This window comes from Meles meles, chromosome 20 (assembly GCF_922984935.1).
Source record: "Meles meles chromosome 20, mMelMel3.1 paternal haplotype, whole genome shotgun sequence".
Classification (NCBI taxonomy): domain Eukaryota; kingdom Metazoa; phylum Chordata; class Mammalia; order Carnivora; family Mustelidae; genus Meles; species Meles meles.
In genome coordinates this window covers 47,942,903-47,961,698 of record NC_060085.1, presented here as the reverse complement: position 1 = coordinate 47,961,698, position 18,796 = coordinate 47,942,903, and the positions used below count along the sequence as shown (strand labels likewise).

Here is an 18,796-nt window from a genome sequence, read left to right as displayed (position 1 = left end):
CGTGGCCGTGCCAAGCTTCCCCGGGGATCAGGTTTCTGCTGACGCCGTGCCAGGCACGTCTGCTTCCAGGAACCGGCAGCCGCATTTAGCCGCGGGCCGCACATGAAAGGGCTGCAGTCGGAAACGTGACGTTGTGTCAACAGGCGAGGCAGGTCAGCGCTGGGTGAGACCATCCCGGCAGGCCCGGAGGGTCACGCCCTGTCTGAAGGCGGCCAGATCCCCAGCCTCAGCTCCCCTGCCTCCTGCCACCTCTCCCCGGCCTCAAAGCCAGCGCTTCACCCCCTCACACTCACACCCCTTTTAAACAGAGGTCCTCTTTGTCCCGAATGGGCGACGGGCTGGGGTGCAAGCCCCTCCTCTCGTCTCCCTGGGAGCCTCTTGGAACCTGCAGCAAATGGGCTAGAAGGAAAGGCAAGGGCAAAGGGGGCTGCCGGACAGCGGCTCTGATCACGGGTGTGCGACCGGGCAGACTCCAGGAGGGGGACTCTGGATCCACTGTTCCGTGACTGAACCCTCTGATGTTTTTTTAGTTCAGGTTGCACCACTTCCTTCAGTCTCCACGCTACTCCTTGAGTTACGGCCCAGGAGAGAGGGGCATGCAAGAGGCCTTTTGCCCTGATTTCAACCCCATGTTCCATCCCTGGGAGAAACTTGACTTGTTTAGGTTTTTACCGAAAAAGTCTACCAGAAAAGCCTAGCCATTCACGGAGGCATTTCAAGGACTTAGCAGGTGGGAGACCTGGAGGCCCTAAAGAGCTAGGAGAAGGAGGGACTTCCAGAATTTGCCATCTGCTTGCTCTAGGACTTATGACAAGGGCTCAGAATCTTTATTTTACTTAGTCAAGACCAGGCACGGAGGGGGATGACAGGCCATCAGTTCATCTCCAGAATCCTGGTGCGGGGCTCAGAATGTGACTCCATGCTGCCCCGGGATCTCTGTGTCTTTCAGAGCATGTGTTTTGCATCTCCCACAGACCGGCAATGCTCACTCTCATCTCACCTCCTGGCTCATCCGGAGACAGGGAAGGTGACGTTTGAAGCAAAGTCATGATAGGCAGGTTGGTGCCTTTGGTGGCCGAGAACTCCCTGGGGGCAGGTGCCCTGCTTAGGCTCCAGATGGACCAGAGGGTTCTGGATGACTCCAGGTACTTGGGGATCTGAAGCATGGCAAGCCAGGTACCAGCCATCAGGACATCCCTGACGGGGAGATGGGGAAAGGCAAAAATACTCGACCGGGTCATTTCCCACTTCTTTTCCCATGGAATTTTTTTTTTTTTTTTTGTAAGAGCACTTGACGAAGGAACACCAATGTTCATTCACGCACAAACACACCCAACGAGAGGAAGTCCAGGAAGGATGTAGAAAATAATTATGGAATGTTGCCTTCAGCAGCAGTAAGACAGGATATGGCAAATCCATTAGACTTTGCTAGACTCAAAAAAGTTAGACTGGCTTGGCAGAGGTGCTATCCCCAGCAGCAATTATTGCATAATAATCCATTAAATCTTTTCTCCATGTGCCTACCGCTCCAGCAAGCTCCCCAGACCCTATGGCCTAACAATTCCATAATTTCATTTTCTGTCAAGTTCTAAGGACCATGAGAAAAGCAGGCCCAGGGCAGGGGGATGAGGGGAACAATGTACTTTTTGCCTAACTCTGGGAGGAGGCACAGCATGACCATGAACCTTTAGCAAACGTTAAAAAAAAAAAAAACAAAAAAAAATTAAACAAATATTTACCTACAAAATTGACCAAGTTTATTCTGTCTGACCGAATACAAGGCACATAAAAAGCTGAATGAAATGACGCCAAGATTAACTAGTTATTGCCTCCAGCCAAGAGGGGAGGGCAGGAAGACAGCCCTATTACACGACTGGGGTATTTAGAAGAAAAATGCAAAAGATCATCTTTCTCTTCCACAGGAAAAGGATTATTTTATTAAGTATTTTAAAACAACTACTTAACATTGACTCATAGATAAAAATATTTACAATTTCACACCTTCAGGAAGGCTCCAAAATATAAACACTGTACCTCTCCCTAGAGAAAAAAATTATTCTTCTCTTCAAAAACAGGAATACATTCATTTTTCTCACTTTGTAGATCAAGTAATTATACAAATAAACATCTGAAACATTTCCTTTTTAATATATTTATATAATATATAACAGTTTTACAAATAAGGGCAATGACTTTATACCAAAATAAAAACAGGAAAAGAAAAAGTTAAAACACGATCGGCGATCAAGCATAGTGCATTTTGAAAAGCTGGTGCAGGGCTAGCTGGACAAGTCAGGAAACAAGTACTCTGGACCAAAAATAAAACTTCTTTGAAGGAGACAGAATCCTTTTTAGCAATAAGGACACTCCCTATGCCATTGGGCGAGGGGCATTAGCCTGCAGAAAGGATCTTACTGGGCCAAGAGCTGGTTAGGCCTTTAAGCTAAGCTTGGTTAAAAGGAGTTTTAGGATAGAACTGCAAACCGAGTCTAGCTCTGCTCGTTGGAAGGTAGCAATTTGTGACTTGGCTTTATGCATTTTGGGGGTGACTGGAACTTAGGCACCTGCGTTTCTCAGACCCTGCTTTGGTTCCCGGGACAGCATGATTGTTTTCTAGGTGAGACTTAGAAACAGGTACCAGAGGCCCAAGGGACTCCCTCATTCCTGGCAGCTCAGCTTTACCAGGGGGCCCTTTTCAGTTCCTTAATAAGCTAATCACTATGAAAGCCTGAGTAGGGAACTACATTCTCTTATTCATCGGAGGCAGGGGGTGGGGAGCAGACCTGTAGAAATCTCCCCAAACCACTACCGTGCCATGCCAGTGTCTGCTACCTCACCACTTAGCAGAAAGCTCCGTGGGGCTGCCCTCTCCGCGTTTGGTGAGTCACGGCAACAATAAAAGGGAGAAGGGTGGGGTCGTGTAAGAGCTGGCTGGGAACAGCACTCTGGAAAGCCCTCTTTTGAAAGTACCTTTTTCTCAAAGCCACAGACCTGGCTCCCAAAATGAAGACTGACTCACAGACCAAGACTTTGAAGCTTTTGAAAAATCCAGCTGATTTTTCTGTATCTGAGGGGGCTATTCTCTGGGACGGGGGAAAGCCCAGAGATCTGCTACAATCCCCCCCAAAATCTTCTGATGTCAGGCCATCCTTCCTATCTTCCCTAGGCCAAAAGGAGCCTTCATGTCCTATAGCGACAACGGATGCATGCGCACAGACGCGTGCAAACACGCACCCCAGATCTTCTCTCCGTGCCTCAGATTATCTCAGCATACACGCTAGAACAATCTTGCTGCAGTCACACTTTGTTTTTTTGGAGAGGGGCGGGGGAGTAGGGAAGAAGGAAAGCAGAGCAGCAGGGTCCCCTAGTCTTTGGTTTCTAAGTTTAAAGGGGGGATCTGCTTCAAAGCTTGGAGCAGGGCAGAGGAGTCGATGGCCGGATGGGAAGGCAAGGGAGAAGGGAGTCTCTGGGGCATGAGCAAGGGGGCTGAGATCTTGTCTGGGTTCATGAAACTGGTGAGGGCTGCCGCAGAGGCGTTGAGGCCCGGGTATAACACGGGGACGGAGGTGGGATACCAGCACTTCTCCAGCATGGGCAAGTAGGCAGTTGCTGACGGCGGGATCAGATAGAAGGGCAGACAGAAGGGAGGCTGGTGTGGGTGGGGGCCCAGGAACGGGGAGCTGATCAGGTCACTGCCCGTGAAATGGCCTTCATCATCTGAGAGCTGCATTCTGCTCTTTTTTGTTGGGGGTTCTTCAGATTCTTGCTTAATAACACCGATCCTTTCTCCCATGGTGAACCTGCGTCCATGATCGCTTTTGAAGTACTGCTGCTCACCACGCAAGTCACCCTTCTCGGATTCGCCTCCGTAGCCACTGTCTGTGTCCGTGTCACTGCCACTCTGCTCCCCGCTCGAGTGAGCGAAAGTCCGCTGGATGACCGGCACACAGTTTTTCCCAGGGCCTTCAGAGCCTTTGGCCAGGGAGCTGGGTTTCTCCTTGAAGTCCATGGCTTTGGGAGCTGGGTCTGACGGTTTCCTGGAGGTGCCCCCCTGTAGCAGCTCTGAGACCACACGGTGAAGGTGGGTGACGAGCTGAGAAGATTTCAGGTCCCGAGTGTTCTCATGCTTGGCCAGGTACTGAAGCACCTCCCGGGCACACGTCTGGAAACCTGAGCAGAACATCTCTTGACCTGCTTCAACATTTCTCCCCGACAGCTCACCTGGATCGACACAGATCCAAAGGAAGACATTTCAGAAGGCCCCGTGGTTCACCCGGATACCTACACCTCAAAGACTGGGAGCTTTTCTTTTTTGCTACTGGCCCTCGCTGATTTGTGTTCCTAAATCCGAAAGTAGTATGGGCAGAAAAAATTTGGATTATATTGAAAAGTGTAAATAACAGAACAGAAATAATCCATTATCCTACCACTCGGAGGTAAAATAGGAGTTGTAATGGTAGCATAATATCCCACCACAGAACAGAACAAAATGAACTACTTCCCCTCTTTGATAGCTTGTTCCTGAGTTTTCATGATACATGACACAGCACTGAACATCCTCGTATGTTTGTAACTAGAGTGGATTTATAGAACATCTGTCTTACCAGAGCCACACTGGACAAAGACCAGTCACAGAATGAGATAAAGAATCAAAGAACGATGTCACCCAAATAAGCTTATTTTCGATTGAAAAAGTTGCAGTTGCGCGGGACTCTTCAAATTTCAAAGCTATTTCTAAGCCTTTTCCACGTGTTCTATCCACAAGCCCCAAGGAATCAGGTATCATCATCTTCCTATTTTCAATGAGGAAACTAGCAGAAGCACCTGCTAGGTTTTTGTGATTCTCATCGTACTAGTCTTGGAAGGAAAGGCAAGAAGAATGGAATGAAGGAGTGGGTAGAAGAATTTCTTCCTGGTCTGTACAGTATTATTTGGAAGGGGTGAAACTAGAAGGTTACAAGGTGACTGTGATTCTCTGGAAGTAGGTAGAAACTAATGATGAAACTTCACCGGTTTCATTAGATTGTGCAACTCACCAAGATACCTAGTGGCTATTCAGGGAACCACATGAAATGCAGGAAAAGCTCCGGCTGTCATCCTGCCAGGACCATACCACACACAGAGCGATAAGGAAGTAGAGAAACAGGAAAACACTGGGGCATACCCATGATTTATTTTCCAATGAAAGAGGACTAAGAAGACCAACTGTAAAACACCCACAACACAAATTATAGGTGCCCTGGCATTTTAAACAAGAGGGGGAACATGTCCCAGAACCCAGAAACCCTTAAACCAAAATGCCACAGAAATATTTTACCACTTGACTAATACGTATTCATGCCAAGTGGCAAGCAGCAGCATTCCAAATGAAAAGTCTGACCTTTTAGGAAAGATAAAATGACATCTCCCCCAACTAACACGCACAAGCAATTTGTTGTAAGAATGTTTCTTATACCAGATGTTGAGTCCACAGGCTATTTGTGCTACAACTCTCAGGTGATGATGATAACCAGACTCGGGCACTCACCAGCTTGTAAACCACTCTGCAGGGCAATGATTTTCTGCTGCTGCTGGTCAATTAGATTTGTTAGTGCTTTCACATGCTTCAAGGTAAGTTCCAGAACCACTGCTTTTTCCAAATGACCCAAAGTCTGGAATAAAAAGAGCCTTAGTCAGCAGTGAGGTCAGAGAAGTCCCACCTCTGAGACATTTAATAGCAATGGGAAATATCTCTAGGGGGGGTGGGGTGGGGGGGGAAGAAATAGCCTTTCCTGATCGATAACATTTCATTTTTAAGTTTGGAGATGACATTTTTAAAAGGTGTGTGTTTGTATACATACATCCACACACTTCTGATTAAAGAATAAAAAATGAGTGTCACTTATCTTTGGAGGCATTTGGGAAGAGGCAGCTACATCAGGAGAAAGCTCTGACAGATACATTTCTCCAGCAGCCTCTGCTGACCCGAACTCAGGGGAATCCAGAGATAACATTTCTCTGCAGTGCTGTCAACCTGAGGAGGGACTTCTACTGTGTCTGGCAGCCAAGAGGCTTCCCTAGCTTCTTTCCTGACACCCTTTCATAACTTTCAGCTCATTTAGGCTTTTTACTTCCTCCTCAAATACTATTTTTCCTTTCCCCAACCAAAGGCTGCCAAGCCAGTAAGCTGTTGGCTACTGCCAAGAAAGAACAGGACATAAAAATCATGCACCCATACAAGTCCTCTTTATTTTTCAAAAGGGGCAGGGCGGAGAGAAGGGGGTGAATAAAATCTGCGTGTTGCTTGGTTTACCAAAGTCAGCAAAACTAAAGAACCCTGAAAATCATCAGAAAGGAAAGGCTTAAACTCTTGAAAACGAAGGCTAGCTGGGGTTCGAGCCAACTTGGAGAAGTCCAAGGGGTTCTCAGTTCATTGCATGAGGCTGCCAGAAAAATCCCAGGGCTGGGGAAGGGTACCCCAAAACAGAGCCACCCGCAAGCTCCAAGCCGCCCATCTGGCCTGCAGTTCCCAGTGAAGCCTGCAGGCGGCGAATGACCCCCCCGCCCTCTCCCTGGGCAGAAGAGCTGGCTTGGAGAGGGGCCAGCTTCTCACTTACTGTAAGTTTGAGATGTTCGGGTAGGAGATCCTTCAGCTGGGCGATGCACTCGTTAATCCGGTCACGTCTCTTTTTCTCGATGAGCCGGTGCGGCAGTTTGTAGGTCTCCTGCAAGGCGCACGGGTGGGCGGTGGGCGCCAGAGAAGCCCCTCTCTCTCCCACCCCGCGACGCCATAAGAGTTGGGACCGCGGAGTCACGCAGAACCACTTTCTGCCCTTTCTAGTCCAAGCCGTTTCATAGAAGCACCGAACCCACACCTTGCATTGCTGGGCGAAGCTCAAAGTGAGAAAACTTTTCTTGGAAACAGCGCGCGCCAGGGGCTGGGGTCCCGAGGGGCGCGGTATTCTTACCTTGCTATCCTCGCTCCGCTTTATTCCCCGCCTCGATTTGTACACTTGGTACATGTGGGCAAAATCCATCCTGCAGGGAGAGGGACCAGGTAGGGTCTTGACTTTGCGTGCGCATAGGCTGCAAGAGCCCTGGCGAGTAAAAGCCCCCTGGATGCGCCCAGAGCGGCTCTGAGTTGAGAGCGGCGCAGAACGCAGGGCTGGAGCTGAGGCTTGAAGGGGCCGGGGGAGTACCAACTTACCCAGGTAGGTCTCCGGGCTCTAGTCCTGGAGCTTTGGGCAGGCAGGCGGGGGGCGGTTGCGCGCTGGGGATCCGCTCCATGGCGCGGCGAGCCGGGGCCACTGTGCACTCCTGTCTGCAGTAGCGGAACGTCGGGGTGAGCACTGTCCTGCAAGGGGCTTCAAGGGGGCGACGGGGGTGTCTCTCCTCAAGGGTTCTTCTGAGTCTGAGCTCTCTGAAATCCGCTTGAGCTGCCGGGCGCTGCGGCTTTGAGGTGCTGCTTCAGTTGGGGGCGTGCATGGTGTCCCCGTGGCCTCTGGCTCCAGCTCTGCGCACAGACTGGCGGTGTGTGCTCCCTGCGCCGTCTGCGCGGTGCGAGCCAAGTGAATGAGAAGTGGGGCGGGCGGGGAGGCGGGAGGGAGCTCGGAGGGGGGGGCCGGCTAGGGCGGAGGGGGGTGGGGGGGCGAGCTGAGGAGTAATGGAGAGGCTGCGGGCTGGGTTAAATGGGAGCGAGTGGGTGGGTTGGAGCTACGTGTTCTACCCTGTGACTCCAGGCACGTCTGGCCGCTGCCAGGGAGGGAAGGAGCGACCTGCCCGCCCTCCCCCGGCTTCATCACATGAGTCTCACGTGTTGGACAACGCTCCCGCGGCTGCGAGGGAGCCCCCACCCCCAGCCCCGGCCCCCAGGTGTCTGCGGCTGCGGCTGCCTTTCCCCGAAGAGGGGGTGGCAGCACGGCCTGGGTCCTGCCCAACCGGGTGGGGGGGCGCGGAAGCTGGAAGGGGCCGGGGAGGCGCTGGGGCCGGGGAGGGGGGAGGTTTGGTAACGTGGGCGAACCTGCCCCAGGGAAATGAAGTAAGTTCCCGTCTCCTGGGAGGGAACGGGGGAGGACGGATCCGCCCGCGTCTGACTCAAGCCGGGAGAGGAATATCCCCTCGCTCGCTCCAGCCCAACCCTCTTCCTCCTCCCCCGCCCGGCCGGCTCCGAGGAACCGGCGCGCAGCGGAGGGAGTCGCCCGGCCCCCCTGCCCTCCCCAGAGGCTGGTGTTTCTTTCCGTCCCGGCTTCCCCGCCCCCACCCCTCAGCCGGGCGTCCAGGAATTGCCCGCCGTGGGGAGGGGCCGAGGGGCGGGGCGGATGTCACCCCATGGGAAGCGGGCTGGCAGCCAAGCGCAGGGGCAGCCGAGGCCGCCGCCGAGCACGCTGCGCGCACCTGACCGCCGAGCGTGTGCGCCACGGGCCCCGAGCTTCCCCCCCCCCCCCCCGAGCTCCGCTCCTGGGTAAAGCCTGCGGGCCGGCGGGCTCCCTCTTGCGCCCCCGCATCCCAGTGCCCACTTTCACCCCCACTTCGGTTAGTCCGGTACCGAAAGACACCGGGCGCGGTGCCCCGCGTTTCCCCTCCCTACCCTGCCCCCTCCAGAGCAGAGGCTCCCGGGTCGCCTCCCCTCCGGCTGCAACGTTACACAACTGCGGCGGCGACGCCTGCCCTGCAGCAGCACGGGGCGTGACGCTTCACGTGGCCACAGCTCGGGCCACAGGGCCTCCGCCTGCGAGTCCCTCTCCGCCGCCCGTGGGACCCAGGCCCCGGGGACGCGGTGTGCCCGCCGTGGTGGGCTGTCTCCTCGCCTACCAGGAGCTTGGGCGGCGCTGTTGGCGGTCTGCACCCGGAGCGGGAGGGAAGGGAGAGTCTAGAAAAAAACTATCTGTCCGTCATGCTGAAATCTTAGCGTTCATTCAGTCGATACACATCAGTTGAGCCCCCTCCAGGGTGCCGGGCGTAGTGACCGTTGCTAGAGCTACTGTGGGGAATCAAACAGATTCTGCCCTTGAATTTACAGGAACCTCTGGCAAGAGCCTAAATTGGGCAATGAGGGGAAGACAGCCCTGGGAAAATTATATAGATGCCACTGGCTGACAGAAAAAAAAAAGATAAGTTTGCTTTGTTTTGTTTCAAAATTTATTTAATACGGACTAAAATGCGTGGGAAGAGAAGGAGGAAGAAGCTAACCCACTGCCCTGAGCTTGGGCCAGAAACGCCTCCCCCAAGCAGCCCCAGATCTCCGCAAAGGGGAGGGGGGTGGCGGCGCGGGGGGGGGGGGCACTTACCTCCCCCGGCAAAGTCCGGTCTGTGTGACCTTCTAACTCAGCCTGGAGCAGGGAAAACAGCTGAAACTCCAAGCCCGCGGTGTGAGCCGCGCTGATGCAGTCAGAGGAGGGAGCCAGTGGAAATTCATGACTAAAATAAGGCCTGGCTGGGGATTTCACTGACCTCTGCGCTGCCCTGCCCTGCAAGTTCGGGGAGTTGAGAGATGACTGTAAGCGGTTCCCACCGCGCCTCGGGTCAGTCACCCCGATGCTGAATGGCCTGGCTGTGGGAAGGATTGGAAAAAAACTAAAAAACAACCCCCCCCCAAAAAAAAACCCCAAAACGGGGTCGCCCCTGGGCCTTGGTGAAGCTTCGCCTCGGGCGCAGTTTGGGGGTGTCAGTCTTAATTGGCAGTGCCCTTGACAACCTAGAGAACTGGGATTCACACTTTGACCAAACTGGGAGTGGATTTCCTTCAGGTCGCTTTGGAGAGCTCCCACTTCCTGTTTATGTTTCACAAGCGTCGAACTCATTAGCAAGTGTGAGAAATGCCTCCTTTTCTAACTGCTAACTGGTGTGACCTCTCTTGGGGGCTCAGGGATTCTTCCCTCCCAGAATGTACTTTTGCTGGTTTCTGTTATCAGCCATCGCTAGGGAGGGAATATGACTGCACCGCAACTTCCTGCTGGGAGGTAGGCACAGAACCACAGGGGAAGGAGGGGACCCGCCGCTCCGGGTTTGTGCTTTCAATCTAGGGCGACCTGCTTCATTGTGCGACTTGAATAAGGGTGAAGGATTGTCATGACTGCACCAAAACCACAGTTCCACCAGGAAAGAAGCACTGGGGGAGGAAGGAACACGTGTCCCTGAACTGTCATATACCCTGCTCCCCCCCATGCCAGACAGGAACCCAAACATTTCAGCTCCCATGGCCCAATGTCATTCTTAGAATGCTTTGATGTTATCAGTACTTTTTGGTCTTTACCTTTTCTACAATTGGAAATAACAAAAGGTATGCCTTTAAATCTCCACCCTATCAAAGTTCTGTTGTATCCAGATTTTATATATTTTATACCAATTGGTCCATTTTTCTTTTCTCAGTAGCTTGTGATTATTTTTTCATTAATTTAAACAGAAATAATTCCTTCCCAACCTGCATCTTTCCACCCTGAAGAATCTTAAAATTTCACTCAGTCATCTCTGTAGATACTTGTTTAATGCTGTTTTATTTTTTAGATTGTCTCTAAAAACTTTGTCTATGCTAATTCATTTAGTCCTCACCACCACCTTATAAGGCAGGTATTAGTCATTTTTACATTCATTTAACACACATTTATTGAGAACCACTATGTGCCAGGTGCTGAACTGGGTCCTAGGAGTATATGTGTTCTCTTAAGGAAATTGAGGCTCAGAGAGGTTAACTAACCTGCCCCAGGTTATATAGCCTGAGATTAAATCTGGAACTAGACCCTAGGTTTGTTTGGCTCCTAAACTAGTACTCTTAATCATTATACTCTTGGCTGCCCGGTAGGATTATATGAGTTGTGCACTGTTCAACTCCAGGGGGAGCCATTCACATCATAGTCTTGTGAGAGCACCCTCTAGAGTTGTGCATTTTAGCACTGAGCAGCTGCTCTGGGTGATTCTGACATTTTGTAGCCCTGTCCTGTGTTTTAAGTATAGAGAGAACATAATTTTGTACAGGGAAGGACAGGATTTTCTTTTCCTACTGAGACTCAGGATTTTGAAGGTCTGATGCTGTGTGTTGGGGAGAGTCTATAGTGTTACCTGGTGCCTTCCCCCGTAGGAAGTTAGAGCTCACAGCCGCCTTGCATGTACCCATACCTTTCTTGCTCAGATAACATTTTTTGCCTATTTATGGATCCTCAGGAAATTTTTTTATCACATTTCACATATCACATTTTTATATATCTTGACCCAGCAAATACACACAAACACATACAATTTAAGTACATTTAAGGATAGGGCCGCCAAGTCCTGATGGGGCTGTAGCAATAAGCCACCACTACCCTCTCTCTCTTACTCCTGGGTAACCATTGATCACTTAAAAACTTAAACCATTTAGGAAGAAGTCAGCTCAATGCATTTCAGACAAAAATTTTACAAAACAGAGCTGGATGGCTCGGTTGGTTAAATGTCTGCCTTCAGCTCAGGTTGTGATCTTGGGCTCCTAGGATGGAGCCCTGTATGGGCTCCCTGCATGGGCTCCCTGCTCAGCAGGGAGTCTGCTCCTCCCTCTCTCTCTGCCCCTCCCTCCCTCCTGCTCTAGTGCACACATGCACTGGCTCTCTCAAATATATCTTCAAAAAAATTTTATAAAATAATATCCCTTTGATATGTGAATTCTGATATTTTCTAATCTAGTCAATTTTATTTAAAAATATTCTGATATTGGGGTTCCTGGGTGGCTCAATTGGTTGGGTGGCCAACAGGGGATTTTGGCTCAGGTCATAATCCCAGGGTCCTGGGACCAAGCCCCAGGACAGGGTCTGGGCTCAGTGGGGAGTCTGCTTAAGGATTCTCATTCTCCCTCTCCCCCTTCCCCTGCTTGCATGCCCACATGCTCCCCCCCCCCCCCCGCCAAATAAGTAAATAAAAATCTTAAAAATATATATTCTGGTCTTTACTTGATAAATTGATTTTACAACCCACCAGTAAATCCTGATCTACAATTTGAAAACGTGCTCTTTCCGCTAGAGATAGTGTTGTACTTTTAGCTTGTCCCCACCAGAAAGAAATCAATAGCATTTGTACACTTAAAGATCTTAAAAATCACTTATAAGAATGTTAAATAAGACAGGGGCACCTGGGTGGGTTAGTGGGTTAAGCCTCTGCCTTTGGCTCAGGTCATGATCCCAGGGTCCTGGGTCCGAGCCCCACATGGGGCTCTCTGCTCAGGGGGAGCCTGCTTCTCCCCCGCCCCATACTGCCCCACTCTCTGCTTACTTGTGATCTCTGTCAAATAAAAAAATAAAATCTTCAAAAAAAAAAGTTAAGACTGCTGGCCTGGTTGAATTCAATGTTATAAATGTCTCTATTCAGGATATCCTTGCCTTATGCTCAAATGTAGAAGTAAAAATATTCAGAGTTTCATCAATACATATAATGTTACATGTTGGAGAAATGTAGTTGCTTCATTCAGCTGAGGATGTTTTCTTCTAATGCTAGATCTCTGAGAGAATTTATCACGAAAAGATGTTAAAATTGTCAAATGCTTTTTCTGCATCAAATAAACACTTGTGTTTTTTCTTTCATTTTGTTACCATCATGACTTACAGTCTTTTAAATGTTATACCAACTTGAATTCCTGAAATAAGCCTATCTTGATCAATGTATTATCCTTATTTTTATTGCTAGATTTGATCAGCTAGTATTTGCTAGGGATTTTTGTGTCTATATTATGAAGGGTATACATCTGTAGTTTTTCTTTTCTTGTAGTCTTTGTTAGGTTTCTGTGTCACAGCAATGCTGGCCTTATAAAACAAGTTGGGAAATTTTTCTTCTTTTTTCTGAAAGAGCTTAGGTAGGATTTGGTACTATTTCTTTCTTAAGCAGTAGGAAAAGCTGCCTGGGTCTGGAATTTTCTTCAGAGAAAGGTTCTTACTATGTATACATTTTCTTTAATAGATGTTAGACATTTAAAATTTTTATCTTGGGAATAAAAAAGTGCCTGGGTGGCTCAGTTGGTTAAGCATCTGCCTTTGACTCAGGTCATGATCCCAAGGTCATAGGATGGAACCCTGCTCCAGATCAGCAGGAAGCCTGCTTCTCCTTCTCCCTCTGCCTCTCTCCCCACCCCATGCGACCTCTCTCTCTCTGTCTCAAATAAATAAATAAAATCATGGGTGCCTGGGTGGCTCAGATGGTTAAGCGTCTGCCTTTGGTTCAGGTCATGATACCGGGGTCCTGGGATCGAGTACTGCATTACTCTGCAGGGAGCCTGCTTCCCTCTGCCTCTCTCTGTCTCTCATAAACAAAATCTTAAAAAAAAAATTTTTTTTTAATAAAATATTTAAAAGAATACAAATAAAATTTTTATTCTTTTCTGAGTTCTGGTAATTTTTGTTTTTTTAAGGAACTTGTCTATTTCATTGAAATTTGTTAATATATTGGTAAAAAGTTTTATCCCTTTAATGTCTATATAATCTAAAGTGATAAACACTTTCTATTCTTGTAAACATTTTTGGTTAATTTGTGTGTTTTTTTTTTCTTGATCCTCTTGCTAAGAGTTGTATTAATTGTATTCATTTTGCAAATATCCAAATTTGGATTTTGCTTTGATTTTCTTGATTGTTCATTTTAAAGTTAATCAATTTTCTTTCTTATTTTTCTTATTCCCTTTCTTCTAGCTATTTTGGATTTAATTTGTTCTGATGTTTCTAGTTTCTTGTGGTATAAGGTAATAACACTGATTTTAAACCTTTCTTCTTACAAGTATTTAAAGTTAAGATTTTTCCTGTGAAAGCCCTGCTTTCAAATATGGGGTATTTGTATTTTACTTATTATTCAGGTCAAAATATGTTCTAATAGTTATTGTTGATTCATAGGTTATTTTGGAAAGTATTGTTTAATTGCCAAATACATGCAAATTTTCTAGAAAACCTTTTTCTTTTTGTTTTGAAATAACTATAGAATCATTGAAAGTTTCAAAAAATAATAGAAGTTCCATGTACCCTTTACTCAGTTTCCCCCAATGGTACCATTTTCCGTGACTATCATACAATATTAAAACAAGGAAATGAACATGGGTACAATCCAGATAGTTTTTGGATTTTCACCCATTTTACTTGCACTCTCTTGTGTGTGTCTGTTTATGTGTAGTTCTATGCGGTTTTATCACATGTGTAGATTACTATAACTACTGTCACCATCAAGATGCAGAACTGTCCTACACTACAAAGTCCCGTCATGAAACCCCTTTATAATCATACCAGTTCCTTTCCCCTCTCCTATCTCTAATATCTGGCAACCAGTAATCTGTTCTCCATCTCTGTAATATTATCATTTTAAGCATATTGTAAAAATGGAATCATATAGTTGTAATCTTTCGAGATTGAAACATTTTTTCCACTCACCGTAATCTCTTGAGACCATCCAAGTGGTCACAAGTATCAATAGTAAGTTTTGATGAGTCGTGTTCCTTGATGTCTCTGTGACACGATTTATTTGCCCATTCACCCACTGAAGGGCAGTGGAGTTGTCCAGGTTTCTGTGATTATAAAACTACTATGAACACTTTTCTATATGTTTTGTGTGGACATGTTTTTTTCTCTGAGACAAATCCTGCACCATATGATAATGTACATTTGCAATGAAACTGACCAACTGTTTACAGGAGAGGCTATCCCATTTTACCTTCACAATTGCAATTTATGAAAGATCTAGTTTCTCTTTATCTGTATCCACATTTGCTATTGTTACTGTTATTTTTTTTTTTAAGGATTCTTATTTATGTGTGTGTGAGAGAGAATACCAACAAGGGGAGGGGCAGGCAGAGGGAGAAGCAAACTCCCCGATGAGCAGGGAGCCCCCTGTGGGACTCTATGCCAGGACCCTGGGATCATAACCTGAGATGAAAGCAGACACTTAAACTGACAGAGCATCCCTGCTATTGTCACTATTTTTAATTTTATCTTGTCCAGATAAGTACGTAATGCCAGGTATCTTTTCATGCTGGTTTCTAATTTACTACTATCGGGTCAGAAGATATAATCTATTGGATTTTAATTCTTTGAATTTATTAAGATCTCTTTCCTTACCCAGAATATAGTCTATCTTTTTTTTTTTTTTAAAGATTTTTTTTTTTTTATTTGACAGAGAGAGAGATCACAAGTAGGCAGAGAGGCAGGCAGAGAGAGGAGGAAGCAGGCTCCCGGCGGAGCAGAGAGCCCGATGCGGGGCTAGATCCCAGGACCCTGAGATCATGACCTGAGCCGAAGGCAGCGGCTTAATCCACTGAGCCACCCAGGTGCCCCCAGAATATAGTCTATCTTGACAAATGCTCTCTGTGGGTTTGAAATCATGCATATTCTGTGGTTGGATGCAATATTTTTATTAAGTTGGTATTTTATCAAGTTGGTTACAGTGCTGTTCAAATATGCCTTTCTACTGATTTTTTTTCCCTCTCTGCATCCTAAAATTACTGAGACAGGAGTATTAAAATCTCTCCAAGTATGAATGAAGAGTTGTCCATTTGTTTCATTTTTCTTTATGCATTTTGGAACTCTGTTCTTCGTTGCAAGTACATTTAGGATTGACATGTCTCGATGATTTTATTCTCTTATCATTAAATTTTTCTCTCTTTCCTTATAGCATTATTCTTATGCTAAAGTCCAGTATTCTTCTCTCTTTGTCTGATATTAATAATATAGCCTCACTGGCTTTTGTTGTTATTGCTGTGTTTTAAGTAGGCTCCTTGCCCAGTGTGGAACTTGAACTCACCATCCTGAGATCAAGTTACATGCTCTAGCAACTGAACCAGCCAGCTCCCCCTACACTGGCTTTTTTATTCTTGTGTTTGCATGATACATTTGTTTCTACTCTTATGCTTTTCAGCCTATGCTTTTATAATTGAATTGTACCTTACGGAACCACATGTTGTTGGATCTTGCTTTTATATCGTCTGACAATCTTTGCCTTTTTATCATAGAGTTTAATATATTTATATTAGAGGTAATCATTAATACAGTTGGATTTAAATCTCCCATCTTGGTATTTATTTTTTATACGTAAACCCCATTTATTCTTTGTTTCTGTTTCTATTTTCCTACCTTCTTTTGGGTATATTGCATTTTTATTTATTTATTTTTAAAGATTTTATTTATTTATTTGACAGAGAGAGATCACAAGTAGGCAGAGAGGCAAGCAGAGAGAGAGAGGAGGAAGCAGGCTCCCTGCCAAGCAGAGAGCCCGATGCGGGACTCGATCCCAGGACCCTGGGATCATGACCTGAGCCGAAGGCAGAGGCTTAAACCACTGAGCCACCCAGGCATCCCTATATTGCATTTTTAAATCATTCCATTTTATCTCCTTTTTAAAAGTATACTTCTTTGTAGTATATTCTAGTGGCTGTTTGTGAGCAGTGGTTCTTAAACTTTACATGTATTACAAAGCAGCTGGAAGTCTTATTAAAACATAGATTTCTGGGCCATACCCTCAAAGTTTCTTACTGAGTAGGTCTGTGACAGAGGTCAAAAACTTGCATGTCTGGTAAGTTCTCAGATGCAATTGATGATGTACGTCTGGGTACTATACTTTGGTGATCTCTGCCCTAAAGATTATACTCTACATCTTTAAGTTATCACAATCTACCTTCAAATAATATGCTGAAAAATACTATTATATAATTTTACAAATACATAAGAACGTTACAGCAATATAATTCTATTTATTCTTCCTCTTAACCTTGGTGCTCTTGTTATTTGTATTTTACTTCTGCATAAATTATAAAGATTTATATATAGCTTTAAACACTCAATAGTATTTTTAAATATCATGCATATGGATAAAAAGATATAGATGTAGATATATTACTTTAAAAAGGGCTTCAAAGGGGTGCCTGGGTGGCTGAGTTGGTTAAGCGTCTGCCTTCAATTCAGGTCATGATCCCAGGGTCATGGTATCAAACCCCACATTGTGATCCCTGCTCAGTGAGAAGTCTGCTTCTCCCTCTCCCTCTGTGATCTCTCTTGTGCTCTCCCCCCAACCAAATAAATAAATCTTTAAACATTTTTTAAAAAATAAAAGGCCTTTGGGGTGGCTGGGTGGCTCAGTGGGTTAAAGTCTCTGCCTTCGGCTCAGGTCATGATCCCAGGGTCCTGGGATTGAGCCCTGCATCGGGCTCTCTGCTCAGCAGAGAGCCTGCTTTCCTTCCTCTCTCTCTGCCTGCCTCTCTGCCTACTTGTGCTCTCTGTCTGTCAAATAGATAAATAAAATCTTTTTAAAAAAAAAAAAAAGGCCTTTAACATTTACCCATCTATTTACCCTTTCTGGTGCTCTTCACTTCTTGCAGATCTGAGTTTCCTTCTGATATCCTTTCTGTTCTAAAATGTTTGTGTTAGCTTTTCATGTAGTATTGGTCTGCTGCAGATGAGTTCTCCCAACATTTGTCTGTCTGAAAATGAATTTATGAATTTATCTTACCTTCATTTTTGAAGCATATTTTCACTGGTTATGAAATTCTAGTTTGATGATGTTTTTCTTAGCACTTTAAGGGTGTTCTATTGTCTTCTGACCTCTGCTGATTCTGGTGAAAAGTCAGCAATTATTTATATCATCAGTCCTTTAAGCTTCTACCTACTTATCCCCTTTCAGATTTACCACTTCCCATTGCTTTTCAGCAATTTTGCTATGATTTTTTTAGGTGTGGCTTTCTCTGTTTTAATTCCACTTGGGGTGTGCTGAGTGTCTTGGTTCTGTAAGTTGATATTTTTCATCAGTTTTGCTAAGTCTTAGCCGACAAAGCCTCAATGATTTCTTCTGTCATGTTATCTCTTCTCTTATTTTGGGACACAATTTACACATTAGGTTTTTGAAATTAGCCCCAACCTGGTCAAATGCTCAGTTTCCTCTGCTCTTGAGAGTGCTACTAAGCTCATATAATGAACTTATTTTAAAAAAAATTTTTTTATTAGCATAAAATGTATTATTTGCCCCAGGGGAACAGGTCTGTGAATCACCAGATTTACACACTTCACAGCACTCACCATAGCACATACCCTCACCAATGTCCATAACCCAACCACCCTCTCCATACGCCCCATACCCAACCCTCATTTGTTTTGTGAGATTGAGTCTCTTATAGTTTGTCTCCCTCCCAATCCCATTTTTTTCATTTATTCCTTCCTACTGTCAAATCCCCCACTTTGCCTCTCAAATTCCTCATATCAGGGAGATCATGAGATAATTGTCTTTCTCTGATTGACTTATTTCGCTCAGCATAATACTCTCTAGTTCCATCCACGTCCTCGCAAATGACACGATTTCACTTCTTTTGATGGCTGCATAGTATTCCATTGTATATATAGACCACATCTTCTTTATTCATTCATCTGTTGATGAACATCTAGGTTCTTTCCATAGTTTGGCTATTTTGGGCATTGCTGCTATAAACATTCAGGTGCACATACCCCTTCAGATCACTACATTTGTATCTTTAGGGTAAATACCCAGTAGTGTGATTGCTGGGTCCTAGGGTAGTTCTATTTTCAGCTTTTTGAGGAACCTCCATGCTGTTTTCCAGAGTGGCTGTACCAGTTTGCATTCCCACCAACAGTGTAGGAGGGTTCCCCTTTCCCCGCATCCTCTCCAGCATCTGTCATTTCCTGACTTGTTAATTTGAGCCATTCTGACTGGCATAAGGTGGAATCTCATTGTGGTTTTGATTGTATTTTCCTGATTCCGAGTGATTTGGAGCACTGTTTCATATGTTTGTTGGCCATTTGGGTGTCTTCTTTGCAGAAATGTCTGTTCATGTCCTCTGCCCATTTCTTGATTGGATTATTTGTTCTTTGGATGTTGAGTTTGATAA

General features: G+C 46.1%; 1 protein-coding gene across 1 annotated transcript; it reads right to left on the bottom strand.

Annotated features, from left to right (window-relative positions):
* Positions 1-3,303: 3,303 nt before the first annotated feature.
* Positions 3,304-7,529, bottom strand: BHLHE40 (basic helix-loop-helix family member e40). Its single transcript, XM_045991802.1, has 5 exons — positions 7,187-7,529; positions 6,948-7,017; positions 6,597-6,704; positions 5,528-5,651; positions 3,304-4,221 (listed from the first exon to the last, which is right to left on the bottom strand). Exons 1-5 carry the CDS (start codon positions 7,264-7,266, stop codon positions 3,365-3,367), a joined length of 1,239 nt encoding a protein of 412 aa, XP_045847758.1. The 5' UTR covers positions 7,267-7,529; the 3' UTR covers positions 3,304-3,364.
* Between the last annotated feature and the right edge of the window lie 11,267 nt (positions 7,530-18,796).